At 31.5% G+C, this 17,410-nt stretch overlaps 1 protein-coding gene across 1 annotated transcript in view; it reads right to left on the reverse strand.

Moving 5' to 3' along the window:
- The window catches only part of LOC109074198 (kinase non-catalytic C-lobe domain-containing protein 1), a 182,638-nt gene extending 166,645 nt beyond the window's left edge, over nt 1–15,993 (reverse strand). Inside the window, 9 exon segments of the mRNA XM_042769566.1 lie at nt 987–1,101; nt 2,372–2,958; nt 3,639–3,732; nt 3,735–3,755; nt 5,381–5,549; nt 7,581–7,611; nt 10,329–10,422; nt 10,424–10,525; nt 15,784–15,993. Of these exon segments, the coding sequence (XP_042625500.1) occupies nt 987–1,101; nt 2,372–2,958; nt 3,639–3,732; nt 3,735–3,755; nt 5,381–5,549; nt 7,581–7,611; nt 10,329–10,422; nt 10,424–10,525; nt 15,784–15,894 (1,324 nt within the window). The 5' untranslated portion in view covers nt 15,895–15,993.
- Between the last annotated feature and the right edge of the window lie 1,417 nt (nt 15,994–17,410).

The raw sequence follows: 17,410 nt of genomic DNA on the forward strand, positions 1-17,410 counted from the left end.
TGGAGATGGCTAGTATCTCTATCAATCTGAACGTGGGTACTTGGTACAAATAACAGACATTTTCTGATTCAACATTAAAGATTTTAGGTTAAAATTTATATAAGTCAAAAAATCAGCATATTAGAATGATTTCTATATGGAACAATTCAGCTATGAACACAGCAATAAATTACATTTTAACAGGTATTCACACAGAAAACAGCTATTTTAAATTCTAATACTATTCCACAATTTTTACTGTATTTTTTTCCCAAGTTAAATGCAGCCTTGGTGAGCAGAAGAAATTTATTTAAAAAACCTTAATTATTCCAAACTTTTGACTGGTAGTGTATGCATTAATTAATTGTTTTGTATACTAGTTTCACAATTTTATTATTACTATTTCATTTTTGATCATGTTGTTAGTTTTTTGATGTTCACTTTACTCCTTTAGTATGACAAATTAATTTTTAAAACTACAAATATTCTATCAGGTCCCTGAATTAAAATCAGCTGAAACACTGCATGCATAAACAAAATAAAATAAAAAAAACATACAAGTATAACAAAAGGTTATTGAAAAGATTTTTAAATAGAGTTGCAGAGAGGCGGAAACCTTCTGGTAAAACATTTCTGACTTTTTTTTTTTTTTTTTTTTAATTTTGGGGAATTTCTGGGAGGAAAATTGCAACCCTGCTTTTAAATGAAATATCATCAGCTCCGAAAACATAAGAAAGTCCCATTGACTCCCATATTATGGATAAACAAATACAATTAATGGAAGTCAATGGCTACCGGCAACTGTTTGGTTAACAACATTCTTCAAAACATCTTCTTTAATGTTTCACAGAAGAAAGGAATTCATATAGGTTTGGAACAACATAAGTGTGTGAATAAATGACAGAATTTTCATTTTTGGGTGAACTGTCCCATCAATATAAATTTACTATGGACATAATAGCTAAATAAAGACAAAGCAAAGTATCTTTGATGTGCACGACTGACCTGGAAGGTCATGTAGGTCTGTAGCGTGGAGAGACACATGTAGCATAAAGCCCAGAGCTCACTGACTGAGAACGGCTTGGCAGAGAGAGCTTAGAGAAGCTCTCGCAAAGAGATCCACTGAGAAAAGACACAAAATATAATGCTATTCATTTTACATCAACATAAGTGCTTCATTTAGTTCTTGGCGCTTAAGACGGACACTACAATATACAATTAAAAACACAAATTTTCACCATGTTTGAGGAATGAAATGTTAAATATTAATCAGGTGAACGTTATATGAACAAATCCCTCAGTAAAAATCCTTCAGAATATATATAGGAATAAACCTGTAAAGTCTGGTGTGTGTACGTGTTACTGGAGTGGAGAAAAAACTTACAGCATTTAAAGATACATAATAAAACTGAAATCTACAGATGCAAATATATAAAGTGCAATAATTTAAATGTGTATGTTGAATGTTTTCTTCCATTAGTCTGAAAGATATGGAAGAGTATTTAAAAAAAATAAAGTATAGAATAAAAAAAAGTAATTGCAACTTTTTATCTCACAATTCTGACTTTTTTTCCTCTGATTTCTGAGTTTATATCTTGCAAATTCTGTTTTTTAGTTACCATCATGGAATAAAAAATGTCAAAAGACATTTGGGACTTTTTTTTCTCACAATTTCCTCTCAGAAGTCTTTTGTACACAATTATGTGTTTATATCTCACAACTCTGACTTTTTTTCTCATAATTGAGAGTTTTGTATCTCACAATTGAGACTTTTCTTCTCAGAAATGCGAGAAAAAAATCAAATGTTGAGGAATAAACTCAGAATTGTAAGAAAAAAAAATCAAATTGTGAGAAATTAACTCAAAATTGCAAGAAAAATTCTAATTGTGAGAAATAAGCTCAGAACTGAAAAAAAAAATCTAATTGTGAGAAAAACAGAATTAAAAAAAAACTACAAATTGCAAGAAAAAAATGAACATTTTGAGAAATAAACTCAGAATTGAAAAAAATCTAATTTTGATAAATTTAGAATTGAAAAAAATCTAATTATGAGATGTAAACTCAGAATTGCATGAAAAAAATCAAAAAGTGAGAAATAAATTCAGAATTGCATGTAAAAAATCTAACTGTGAGAAATTGCATGCAAAATTCTGATAAAAAAGTAAAAACTGTGAGATATAAATTTAAAATTGTGAGATAAAAAGTCCCAATTACCTTTTTTTTTTATTGCATGACGTAAATTAGGCTCAATACACAGAAGACATGTTATGGAAGTGAAATAGCCCAAAATTTAAAAACTGCATGAAAAAACAATGGCTTTAACTGAAAGTGTGTCTCGCCTTTAATGAACAAAAAAAGTCATATTTGGATTTTTTTGCGTCAACAAACGCACCTGATTCTGAGATTCCTCATTCAGGCACAACATAGTTCTGTTGACGAGGTTGGAGCTGCGCACTTCAGCGTCTGTGTGAGTTTCTCCGTCTTCGGATGACGCGGGGCTTCGAGCACCTGCAGCTTCAGTCTGATCCGTCTCGCATGCGTCGGGTTCTTCCTCTCCCTCCGAGTCTGAATCCCTGGGTTTGGGCCGCCCGCCCAGGCTCCCCGCCTCCAGCTCCTTCCGCGTGATCTCGGACAGGTCGGCCATCATCATCTGATGGGTGCGGGACCTGGGGACAAGCGGAGGGTTGTTGGAGTCCGGGACGGAGCAGGGGCGGTTCAGGGCTCTCCTGGCTCTCCCGGCCTCTTCTCCTGACTCTCCTGTGCACCGGAGAACTGTTCTTGAGACCTGCTGTCCGGGCGAAAGCTCGGCCGAACCTCCGACGACCAGACCAGACCTCTGCTTCAGCAGCAGCTCCTCACCGCCGTATGAATCAGAGGAGTAGTTTCTCATCATGGTCCGATCGCCGGCGGGATGCTCCATGGAGTTCGATCTCGAGGCTTTGAGATCCAGAAACTGGAAACGGGATTTCTCCCATCCATCTGTGAACAGACAGAAAGAGTTGACCGAGCCAGATACTAGATCAGTGATTCACAAAATCAAGTTCGAGCCAAGTTCAAGCTAACATACTTGATATTTTAAGTTTATATTTTAATAATTTAACAAAAAATGTGCACTTTCATGGTTCTCATGTCAGGTCACATGACATACAGGTAAACAAATAAAAAAAAATGTATTACTTTTTATCATTTATTAGTCTCTGATGTCAGATAAGTTATAGGCAAGTTATAGGCAAGTAAACTAATAAAATATTTTTTACATTTTTTTTATTGTTATTCTCTGATGTCAGTTAATAGTCACAAATAAAATATTCATATTATTATTTTTCTATTTTATTTTTAATTTATTATTCTCTGACATCAGTTAATGGTCACATCAGGCTGGTAAACATTTTTTTTTTTTATTATTACATTATTTATTATTATTCTTTGATGTCAGTTAATACTCAAATGACATGCAGGTAAACAAATAAAATAATTGTATTATTTATTATATTTTTTTAGCATTTAATTTGAATTGTTAAAAATTTAAGACACTTTTACAATTATTTTTTTTTATTTTTGTGGACATTTTTGGATTTAATTATCAGCTCACAAAACCCTTGTAATTCCCTCACAATGCATCACACACTACGCATTACGAGACAGCTGTGAACTCACACCTTGCAGAGCAGCGACGGACTCGATGGACAGGACTCTTCGGCCGATCGCAGAGAGTTTCCGGCAGATGACCGCAGGCGAGATACGTCACACGAGTACAGCCTCTGAGAGACAATATCCTGAAGAGAGAGACGATATTACTCACACATATCATTAAACAACAGAGAGAAATCTGCCTCTTTATTACGTCAAATCACCCTTAAATGATTCATATTGTACATTTTAATTACTGAATTCTCCACAAAAAGTCCTGGAGGTTCAGAATGAGTCAACTTTGCGGTTTAGTGTCAGTAAATGTTTTCATCAAGTTCTCACCTCAAAAGATCAAGGACAATTTGATGAATCATGATATGTAAAATTTTGATATGTGAAATATGAAAAACTTTTTTTCACTACAGTTTGTGAGAGAGCTGGTACTTTTTTATTTATTTATTTATTATTAATATTTGGAATTAGATTTTTATATTTCCTATTTTCACTTTAGTTAAAGTTTCAGTTTTTTTGTTGTGTTTTTTGCTCTCTCTCTCTCTCTCTCTATTATTTATTACATTTAGTTTATTCAATTAGTTATATATATATAAACATTTTTAAACATCTATATATATTATTATTATTTATTACATTTTAGTTTTATAAATTATATATATATATATATTTTTTACCTTAATCTTATTTCTAGTAACTTTTTTATGTTTTAGCTTTAGTTAACTATAATAACTGTGCTGCAAGTTTTTTTTTTTTAGTTGATGAAAACCAAATTAATTAAATCATAAAAAAAAAAAAAAAAAAAAAATAATAATAAAATAAAATCATTTTAAAATAAATAATTATTTAAAATAATAATAATAATAATAATAATAACAACAAAATAATTTTAAAATAAAAGAAAATAAAAAACAACTTACTAAAAAACATGCAATATATTATTTGTTTACCTGCATGTCATGCAAACGTGAGCAAACTTGCTGTTAAATTATTATCTTAAGTATTAACTTTAAGTATCGGTGTGACAGAAAAAGTTTGGGAATCACTGCTTTAGAGACACTGGAATCAAAGCAAATCGATTCGACAGATATTTTATTTTTTTCTGGAGGGATATTGAGAATCAAGCTGCACTAGTCTTGAATAACCACTAGGTGGACACTTCAATTTAATGGACATTGAGAAACATTGCTAATGCACTCAGATGTAAGTGTGAGCGGTCACTCTCAAATCACACAGGAGAACATGATCGCCAGGATTTGTTCTCATCAGAATAAGACGTAATATAATTCACATATCATTAAACAAAGATGAAAATCTGCTTCTTTATTAAATCAAATCATCCTTAAAAAGTTCATCATGTTTCTCCACAGAAAGTCATGGAACTTCAGAACGAGTCTGTTTTCATCAAGCTCTTATCAGGGTTATTATAGTAAACAAACTAAAACCATAAAATAAATAAAATAAAATAAAAAGTTGTTACTTGAAATAAAATAGACATTAACTAAAATGTAATATATATAAATATATATACACACACAAAAAAAAAAAAAAAAAAAACATTTCGTTACTTGAAATAAAATAGACAATAACTGAAATAAACTAAAATATATAAAAAATCTAAGACTTATTTTAGTTCAGCTAGTTGCCAAAGCAACATTACTATTTTCATTTAGTTTAACTTAATGCAAATATAAAATGTATGTAAATTGTTATGTTATATTAACAATATGAAGTATTAATAATATTGACTGTGCTGAACCTGGAGTCGCGGTCGATCCTCGGGTTTCTCTCGCTGCATCTGCTTCAGCAAACACCTGCTCTCTTCACTCAACTCCACCTGCAGCTCCGCCTCCGACACGGAATCCAGCGCCGCCCACAGGGTGGAGCCTAACGAGAACATGTGACCCTGAGAGAGAGAGAAACAAAGGCTATTTTTCTTCTGCAGTCCGAAAACAAATTAACAAAGTCACCCTAAAACTGAAATATTAAATGAGCGAAATAATGCAATGCACATGAAATTAAACATTAAGTATATGATGTATAGAATTAAAATGACAAAGTTACTTAAATTATGTAATGACGATGCAAATAAATAAATAAAATTATGCTAAAAAAATGCATACATATGAATTATAAAAATTATGTATAAAATAAAAAATTATAACTTTATTAAAATTAAATGACAAAATTATTCAAATGACATAATGAACATGCAAAAACATTAAAATTATACTATAAACATGCAATAAATAAAAAAATAATATATAAAATGTATATGAAAATATAAAATTAACGTTTCAAAACTATGTAATGAACATGCAAACAATATTATTAAAATTATGTTATGAACATCAAAAGAAAAAAAGACCACCTTCATCTTAAAAAAAATGTATAAACATGAAGTATAAAATATTATGTAATTAACATTAATTACAAAAAATAAAACTATATAAAAGTATAACAATAAAAATACAAATAAAATGGGAAAATTATGAAAATTATGTAATCAACATACTAAATACTATTATTTTATGATTATGCAAATACAAATATTATTACAATTATGTTACGAACATGCAAAAATAAAAATAAAAAATTCTATCAGATGATATTTTCTTCTCATGTATCAGTTGTTTTATTGGTCAGCATCCAGCCGTCTGCACTATCCATCAAAGCTGAAGTAATAAATCAGCCTTTCCATCAAAACAAGATCAGAAATGAGGCAAATAACCCAATAAAAAAAATCATGATTTCATATACCTGACGCTAACATGCATCCGATCATCAGCATTTCAGAAAACATCCTCAACTTGTGTTTAAAATAAAAAGCTGTTCCTTCTCCCTGAAAGAAACATTACGTAAGGTCTTTCATCTCAGAAAGGCAAGCCGCCTCCAGTTATTCTGGCTCGTGATTCTTACACGTTTGATGTTTAGAACAGTACAGTGTTATGGATTATAACCACATATAATATTGAAGCCAGTGGGTTGTTTGCATATGATATTATGGCATGAATATCTTTATGCTAGTGTGTAATTAGCTGGAAGTTGAATGTTTTGGCTCACAGATCACAGTCCTCAGGGCTCATGAATCATATAATATCATGTCTGTGTGTCACGGCTCATCACAGGCTATTCATCAGCATCTTTCACACACCTATTATAGATATATTATGATCTATAATATTCCTAAAAATACATCACTTTAATTTTATTTTTATATTTTCTATATTCATTTTATTTTAAGTTTAAGTAATTTTGTTGTGTTTTTGTAATTTTTATTAGTTTTATCTGTATTTTTTTAAAGGTAACAGAAATGTTTTTTTTTTTTTTTTTTTCATGGTATTAGTTTTTGTTATCTATAATAATCTTTTTATTTGGTACCTGAAATTATATATCGCACCCTGGCATCATTAAGATACTATTATAGTTTATTTTAATATTTTGAATTATTTTTTTATTTTTGTATTTTCTGTTTAACTTTAATTTTTCTTAAAGTTTTAGCAATTTTGTTGTTTTGTCATTACTATTTTTTTAATGTCTATAAAGTTTTTATAATTTTGTTATTTAATTTATTTTAGCACATGTTAAACCAAGTAAAAATGGGATTAAATAAATAAACTTTTAAATAAATAAAAAACTTTTATATTTTATTTTAAATATTTTATTTAATTTTTAAATACATTATTTTTATTTTATTTAATTTTTAAATACATTATTTTTTATTTTATTTCAACAATTATTTTACATGTATTTCAAGTAACATAAATGTTTAACCTTGGGGGCGACTACAAGTAAAATGAGTCATTTTCTTCTTTTTTCTTCTTCTTTTTTATATGCCTTCTGTGGTGGTCTTTCAGGAAAGTTTATCACTACGACCGTTCTTGTAACGCATTTATAACAAGTTCAAGCAGCCCTGGATTCATGCCTTTCCTCACCTCAATGGCTTCCGTCTTATCAACCTGGGGTAACAAAACAGGCCGTCAGGATCATCTGAGAACAAGGACAAAACAAGAAAAATCAACTAAGATTCTTTACACTTTCACAAAAACAGTCGAATCTGAGCGATGTCATCTCCATGCAAAAGCCACCTATCAAAAGGAACTCATGAGAGCTAGAAGACACACAAACTGATAATACATGACATGAATGCAAAATGCACAGATGCATGTACTCTATAATAGTTCTCTCGGAAAGACACAAAAGCGCAGAACGATCAAAGCTCCTGGCCGCTGGATTGTTTTAATTACATTGCTTGCTCTCTCTGTGAATAAGTAAGGTGAGTCCTAGTCTAACTAGGCCACGCTGAGGATTCACATTCTCCTCCAGACGCTTCTGCAGAGCTCGGCGGCTGAAATAGGCCAGGGCTTTCTCCTCTGGAGTATGTCAGATCCTCCAGAAACTCCTCATGGTTACGCCACCGGTATATTTAGACAGCATGCGGTGGCGGCCTTTGAGAAATGGGTTAGAGGATTGAAAACATATTGGTTGCTTTTATATAGTTCTCAGTCATATCTTCACCTGTGAGACCAAAAACATATATATATCTTTTCTCGATGGTTTTGGACTTACATTAGTGATTTCACAGGCTTAGAGAAGTGGTACACTGGAAAACATACAGTGACAATGTTTCACGTATTACAGGATGGCGCATTTGTTGAACAACCCAGGGCTTATAATTAACACTCACCAAGCGTCAAATGTGAGTCAAAAATCAGCATTGGTGAGTAACTAAATGAAACGCTGTTGGCCAGTGGCTTTTTTATAACAATGCCTGAGAACACAATATGGTTTAGCGCACTGATCAAATCACAAAGACTGCACTGTAATTATATAAAACTGTAATCTGACGCACCATGATGTTTTCACGTGAGTGTGTAATGAGAAGCATTTATAAATCTGAACAAAAGAGAAAGATTTTAATAGAAACGTTTCCCTGCAGTTTTCTGCAAAAATAAAAGCTCTATGGTTTAACAAAAAAACAAAAAACAAAAACAAAACCATAAATATGAGTATTTTAATTTTACTCTTGTTATATAAAACAATAATAATATCATTGTTAGATGGATTTTGCATAAATTATGTTTAAATATATAATTTAATTGTAAAAATATTAAATTATTGCAAAAATTAAATAAGAAGCTACTTTTTTAAATAAGCAAATAAAACCGCCAGTAGGTGGCAGCAGGTGACTGTCTTAGTAACTGAGTTGAATCCTTAAATCAGCTGGTCAGTTAAAAAGCTGATTCATTTAACTTCACAAACGCTGTAGTTATAGCCTGATTGAATCATTTACTGCTCCTTGTAACGCTGAGGAACAAAACACTGTGTTGCTCGGAGATGCAGCACTTCTGCTGTTAGTTCCACTCTTCTTTTTGATGGAGCAGAATTTTGTGTCTGAAAGTTACTCAGTAACATGTTGTTTATTGTACATTTGCAATAGTGCAGATATTCGGAAAAACAGGACTCTTGCTTGTGCGATAAGCTAAGTCCCATATCACAGGCATATTTTATAAAAACAGAAATTCATTAAATGGCATTTTTATTTTTTTTTAAATCATTTTGATGACATTTCTGCCCCACTATGTGTGACTGTAAGTATCTGAGACGTGGAGGAGAGCACGCTCAAAAACTTCAGATCACATAATTTAGCGGAACATTAACACTCTGTAAAGTAATTATGCGTGAACTAGAGGTTGACCGATGTATCGGTTTTGGCCGAAAAAATTAATCGGCACCGATAATTGATTGCTGGAACTATCGGCTTATTGGGAAAAAATCCATGCCAATAGTTTTCCGGATTGTGTCCATTGCTGAAATGGCTGAGAAGCTCCGCTGTCATTCTACAGTACGAGAGCGAGAGTGACCTCTAGAGGCAGAATCACTGAAGCCTTTGGCTGTTTATCGACGCGGCGCTGCACTTTTTGCCCAGTGAGTGACTGCCATATTTTGTTATTTTAATTATGTAAGTGTGAGAGTATACATATTATATCCATATGTATATAATTTCAAGGCTATTGCCTTTGTGCAGAGATTTAAATATGGCCAACTAGTTGGAGTGTGTTAATTTCTACATCTACTAATATTTTTATTTATTTATTTTGAAGTTGCTTCTGTTAACATTAGTTAATGTACTTAAAGGTCAATATATGATTAATATTAATAATATTGTTATTCATGTACAGAGTATGGTTTAGCATTGTTTTTTTTATTCATAAAGCACTATTTTCAGTTTTCGTTCAATTATTTGTAAAAATATATCGGTTTGATTAATCGGTATCGAGTATCGGTAAAAATCCACTATCGGTTGACCTCTAGCATGAACATATGAGAATTTATCATTCTAAATATGCGCTATTTTGGGCTAAAGGCTTAATGGAGCTGTTTAAAGTAGCTATGTGATCAAACTAATTGGCGCAGATGCAATTCAACTAAATAATTATATATATCAGTTAATGCTTTTTACACTCGTGGGAGGGTATAATATCTTAAAAACAATACAAAAAAAAACATCATCCATTATCTTTACAATGGCACAGCGTGTCACACATGTGAGGTGCACATGAAAAATCACACTTATGAAGAAGACAGAGCGCTCTCGGTTTCAAAAGAACATGTCTGTCAAAACCGTCCATTAGAGATATGCATTTAAACCAATGTTTTGCAACTAAAGCTGAGTGTTAGTTTGACTCATGCAGCTGGTGACTCACCGTTGAGCTGCTCCATGAAGCACACATTACCGTGAGTGTTGAAGGCCAGCGTGTCGGGCGTAACGCAGAGAGTGTGAAAGAGCGGAGAGAGGCCCAATGCTCTGGAGAACCACACACTCCACACACACCGCCCACAACTCCTGCTCCGACAGCCCACCTTCCCGCAGACACAGAATATCAGCCAGAGACACGTTCTCCTGAGGATGAGAGCACATACCGAGAGATCAGACTCATGCATGCACAAATGCACACATGTATGGGTTCAAACGTCTTTGAAAACTAGTGAAAACATTTTTGCATTTATCTAGTTTAATGCAAAAAGAAAAAGAAAAGCACTAATTATTTTAACAGCATAACAGCAAAAGTCAAATGCAAGTGAACACACACCCATACACATCAGCAGTCAAAAGTTCTGAATAATTATGATTTGTTAATGGTTTTGGAGAGTATCTTCTGCTCATTCATTTGCATTTATTTGATTAAAAAATACCGTGTAAAAATGGTAAAATGTTGCTTGGACATTTTAAATAACTTTTTATGTGAATATACTGTAAAATGTATTTCTGTGATCATATCTGAATCTCCAGTCTTCAGTGTCACATGATCCTTCAGAAATCATTCTAATATGATGATTTGCTGCTCAAGAAACATTTCTGATTATTATCAATGTTGAAAACATTAATATTTTTGTGGAAACTGTGATACATTTTATTTTTCAGGATTCACAGATGAATAGAAAGTTCAAAAGAACAGCATTTATTTGGAATAGAAATCTTTTGTCACATTATAAATGTCTTTCCTGTCACTTTTGATCAGTTTAATGCACCCTTGATTAATAAAATATATTACAAAAAATCTTACTTGCACTAAACTTTTGAAAAGTATGGTATGATGGTTTCCGCAAAAATATGGAGCAGCAAAACAGGATTATTATATTCAACTAAAAATAAAATTGAACCAAAAATTCAAACTATAAAAAAAATGGTACTTGATATGTAATATAACACATTTTAGCAACATTTCTTATTTGTTTAAATAACTGATAAAACAAAAATGTTATTATGTGTGTGTGTGTATATATATATATATATATATATAACTATATATATATATATATATATATATATATATATATATATATAGTATATACATTATATATAAGGGGTTGACCGATGTGTTTTTAAGAGCAGATGCCGATACCGATTATTACAGATCAAGTAGACAGCTAACCGATATTTTGAACTGATATATATGTCCGTGGTGTAAAAATTAAAAGTAATGTCAAAATTAAGAATATCAAGGGCTCTGGACAAAAACTTTCGTTAAATGCTTTTGAATTATTTTGTATCAGCAAATCGGTTTTGTAAATGACAGATACTGGATTAGCTGATAAAAAAGCTTAATATTGGCGCCGATAATCGGTTCGATGCCCTAATATATATAGTACAAATTATAGTTATATTATAGTAAAATAACACTGCATCACTGTTTCATCAACTGTGTTGATGTTTTCAGCATATTAGAATGATTTGAAGACCATGTGACACTGTTAAGTCGTGGCCTAATGGTTAGAGAGATTTGACTCCTAACGCTAAGGTTGTGTAGGTTTCGAGTCTCGTGCTGCCTCCCCGGGCGCCGCAGCATAAATGATACACACTGCTCCGGGTGTGTTGTTCACGGTGTGTGTGTGCACTTTGGATGGGTTAAATGCAGAGCACAAATTCCGAGTTATGGGTCACCATACTTGGCTGTATGTCATGTCACTCACTGAAGACTGGAGTAATGACGCTGAAAATTTAGCTTTGATTACAGCAATAAATTGTATTTTACAGTATATTCACATAGTTATGTAAATATAATGTATGTGAAATTGTAATAATATTTCACAATTTTTACTGGGTTTTGATCAAATAAATGCAGCCTTGGTGAGCAGAAAGAGACCTTCTTTCAAAAACATTAAATCATCTATATCTATATACCAACTACAGTACAAAAACTCCATCGTCTCCATAGCCGACCTATTAACTTTTGTGGAATATTCCACAGATTACAAAGCACAGATTGTAATAAGTTCCACTATGATGTCAGCAGAATCTGTACATAATTGTGCTCCAATTCCTAAACTCATTTCCATGGGGAACGTGTGTTTGGCAGATATGTGAAGGACAGCTGTGCGTTTACTGTATGATTTCCTCTCCAGACGGTTTTAAACTACATTTTCACACACCCTGAAGAAAGCGCCTCACTGACATGATGCTGGGACATTGTTATGCAGTTACTAATATGTTTGCAAACCAAACTGCATGCATACTCATTTTCCTTCATAAGGAAATAATCAAATCATGACTAGATAACAGAGGCATCTTCACAGATGGGAGTCATAAGCAGAATTACTGCAAGATGATCTTTGAAGACTTTTGCGCTGCTGCATAATCCGCTTAATAAATAGCAAATGAATATTCTGCTGCTTCAGAAGGATCTGATTTCATCCAAAAACAAGCCCATCTCAGTGATGATGTCATAGTTCGTAAAAAGCCCCTAGAGCTGGTTTAACAAATGTCTTTTGTGCCTCTTTTAAATGTTTAAATGGAAACGGCTCACTTGGATTTTCCGTTGCTTTCCTAATGAATTTCCAAATATCCAGGAGCTTTCAAACTGAGGAAATATTTACAGGAAAAATTTGTTTACAGAAAAAGTTTAAATATAAACAAATAATACAAAATACTTAATAAAAAATAAATAATCAAAGTTAGAGGGAAAAAATACTAATAAACAGGTAAAATAAGTAAATAAAAAATAATAATGAGATTAAAAATAAATAAATAAACAGAGTACTATAACAGTGAGTATAAAAATAACATGTAATAAAGTAACTGAATAGAAACTAAATATTTTCCAAATAATAGTATACATTAAATAGTAATTTTAAATATTAATTTTGACAGAATAAATGGGGTCTTTTGTACAAGTAATACAGATGCTTTTTAAAATATTTTAAAATGAGATAAAATAAAATTAAAATAATTAAAATATTAGATCAAATAAGGAACCATGGTATAAATAAAAAAAAAAAAAAAAATAATAAAAAAAAAAACAAATAAAAAAAATAAACAAAAAAAAAAAAAACAACCAATAAACACAAATTAGATAAAAAAATACTAAATAAAAAAAAATATATATATTTAAATATATTTAAAGAAACAAACAAATTGCTAAAAATATTTTAGACATATTTAATATATTATTTTTTTACAGTATACATTGGAGATTTTTATACAAGTAACTGCAGAGATGACTTTCAAACATTTGATTAAAGTAAATAAGTAAACAAATAAATAACAGTACAACTATGAGTAGGACAAAAGCCTGTAATAAAGTAACTTAACAGAAACTAAATATCTTCTAAATATCATTTTAGACGGGTTGATGTTTTTAGAGTACAAGCCACGGTTTAAAAAATAAATAATTCTCAGTATTTCCCTATAGGTACTAATTGCTGTCATTTTTGCGTTAATAATTCATACAGTTTAACTGTGACTTCATTGTGAACAGGGCCAAGAGATGAAGTCACAGTATTATGCTGTAAAATCCTCATTATTATATGCAAAGCCTTGTATAATTATAAATTAACTACTAACTACACAATCATTACTTCACCTGAAAAACCTATCTGAAAACACTCATTATTCCCATTTACAGTATTTACTGTATTTACAGTACAGAGGCACAGAAATCACACACTGCAGCTTTAAGTGTAATAATGTCACGTCTATATTGCAATGCTGGCTCTTAGCTCCACAGCATGCACTGCAGTATGAATAAATGATACGGTTGCACTGTTTTTGTTGTCACTTTTAGTTTACTGCAACACACAGACTAACACATGACTACACTCTCAGGAGAAAAGAGGCTGTTTATTCACCAGTAGCTCAAGATCTCATCACTGGAGCTGAACAATAATGCGTTTATAGGGCATAAAGTTGCCGTCTCATGCAGCTGTACGTACGGGCTCAAACCCGTAAATAGACGATCTCCCGTGAGAACAGAGCGTCCTCTCCTTAACCTCCCTACAAATCTCACACACACACCGGCCTACATAAGTTTGTCCCTGAACCTCACAGGTCTGAATTACAGCACAATCACGTCATGAGAACCTGTGTTTATAAGTGGGTCACCATGAGAAGTCCATCTTCAGTGGCATCTCGGGAAAATTCTAACATGTTTGTTCCTCGCTGAAATCAATTACTATAACCCATCCGCTAACCCAGTTAACCTCATTTTAAACAAATGCGCCATTTTTTTAACCCATCCGCTAACCCAGTTAACCTCTTTTCACTACTGTGGTGGTACCATAGTAAAGTGATGGCAGTACCATGGTACAGAAAGAATATAATATTCACGTACCATAGTATTTACATGGTATCATATTCAAAGTAAAAAATAAATTAATTAATAAATAAAAAGATACATGGTATTACCATAGTAACAAGAACAAATGTGTATATTAATGTTTAATATATTATTTAAATATATATTTTATACATTGTATTTTACATATATTTAATAACATATTTGTTTTTATTTATAATTATATATTTGTTATAATAACATATTATTGTTATAATAATGTTATATAAATAATTATATATGTCTATATTATTATTTATATAATTATGTATTTGTGTATATTATATTTACACATATGTAATTACACATTATTTGTTTTTATTTCTAATTATATATTTGTCATAATATAATGTTATATTAATTATAAGATATGTATATAATTTTTCTATAATTATATATTTGTGTATATTTAATATATTATATATATGTGTGTGTGTATATATATATATATATCAAATATTTACATGTATGTTTTATTATAGAAATATTTTGTGTGAATAAAATTCATATTATAAACATTTTATATTATATTTTAATACCTATTTATACTATATATATAGTATACAAAAAAACACCTATTTTACATATATGCAAAAATACATATTATTAGTTTTTTATATTTTATATATAATATTGTAATGTATGATATTTTTGATACAGATGTTTTATATTTATATACAGTTTCATAATGTAAAAACATATAGTATATTTGAATACCTATTTTGCATATACAGTATAATAATAATAATCATTAATATATATTATATATAATAATTTTTTTATACATTATATTTTTTTATATAAGTATACGTGTGTGTGTGTTGTGATTCGTGATATTATATGATGTTAAAGTAATATTTAACATGTGTGTGTATACTGGTACTTTTTGGTCAGTGCATTAATACTTTATATAGCAGATTTAGATATTTAGGGATTCGTGATATTATATGATGTTAAAGTAATATTTAACATTTGTGATATCAGCATTTCTACGGAATGTCCTCGTGAGACACTGTCAATCACCTGTCAATCAATCAATCAAACTGACCTCGTCCTCGAGCAGTGGAGGAAGACGCTCAACTTCCCTGCGCTTCTTCTCCTCTTCCTCTTCCTCCTCCTCCTCATCCAGGACGGCCGCGGCGCTCCCGAACGTCCCCATAACGCGTCCCGATCGATTCTAGAACAGCTGGAGCCTCGGATCCTCTCTCGGTCTCCCGGTAACGCACGCGCGCGCCGCGTCGCGGAGCGTCAAGCCGAAGGACTCCCCTCAGATCAGTCACGCGCCAGCGATTCTTCCGCGCCGGAATCGATAACCGATGGCAACGGGGGAGTTTACTAACTCTGCTGCCATGGTAACGACGCGATTATACACGAGCCGCGAGCGTCTGAGAAAACCTCCGCCTTCAGTCAGCTGCGCGCCAGACGCGACATTATTTTTACGCCACTGGTCAGCATGACTCGCATATGCGTCATAACGTGTACCCTTAAAATATCTGACATAATTCGCCTCTGAAGGTCTCTAAAGCCAATAAAACAGCAAAAGAGTGATAAATCCTCACAAAAACGGTCCTGCGTGCTGTCACATTAATAACGGGGCAAGCTGTCACAAGTGTTATATGTTATTAACATTTTAATTATTAACATTTTTGCTCCCCCATCTTCATAATTTGGATAATAAATAAGCAAATAAATAAATAGAGATATCGTGGAAGCATGTTTGATATTTGATAAACAATAAAAAAAAAATTTTTTTCTCAATATCAATATACAGCAGGTTCCCAGTTTTTATATTTTAGTAAATAAAATCAAGCTCACCTGAGAAATATTCACTAGTAAAGAGTGTGACAACTAGCCCCGGTCTTCCCCACACTGGGGTACTGAAGGTTTACAGTATTCCTGTACCAGCACATCCTGCTTCAGTTATAATTATGAGTATTAAAGAATAATGTGAGTACCATTTTCAAAAGAAAAAAAAAAAAAAAAAAAATAAAAAAAAACAAAAAAAAAACCTAATAAATAAAACTCACAATCTGGGTTTTAACATTCCACTCAAGACCACATCTTGCAATTCTGGCTTTTTTTTTCTTCTCAGAAATGCAAGAGTCAGAATTGTGAGATCAAATATTTTTCTTCTCAGAAATGAAAAATTCATAATCTTCACATAAATCAAAATTGTGAGATCAAATATATTTCAGTTTTTCTACTTTAAAATTGCACATTTGATTCAATATGTTTCTGCCATTTCTTTATATATTTCAGTTTTTCTACTTTAAAATTGCACATTTGATTCAATATGTTTCTGCCATTTCTTTGGAATTGTTTTTGAAATTTACTTGCAATTTCTCTGAAATCTTTTTTTTTTTTTTGGTAGTAAAGATTATACATTTTCAATTACACGACATAAAGTCAAGGTTAAATGGTGTGTGACACACAGTATAGGATTTTTTTAGAAAGGAAAATTGAAATTAATTAATAAATGACGTAGAATTTACTGCCATTGTGTGAATAATATGCAATCATGGAATCCATGAAAAGTAATCTGATTACTGATTACATGTAATCAGTTACTATACCCAGCATAGTAAATTCAATAAAGAATTTTATTGTTACAAGAGAATTTTGCATTCAGATTTTTTTTATATTTACACAAACCTATGTTTTAAGTTCGTAAAACA

This window comes from Cyprinus carpio, chromosome A13, assembly GCF_018340385.1.
Source record: "Cyprinus carpio isolate SPL01 chromosome A13, ASM1834038v1, whole genome shotgun sequence".
NCBI classification, from domain to species: domain Eukaryota; kingdom Metazoa; phylum Chordata; class Actinopteri; order Cypriniformes; family Cyprinidae; genus Cyprinus; species Cyprinus carpio.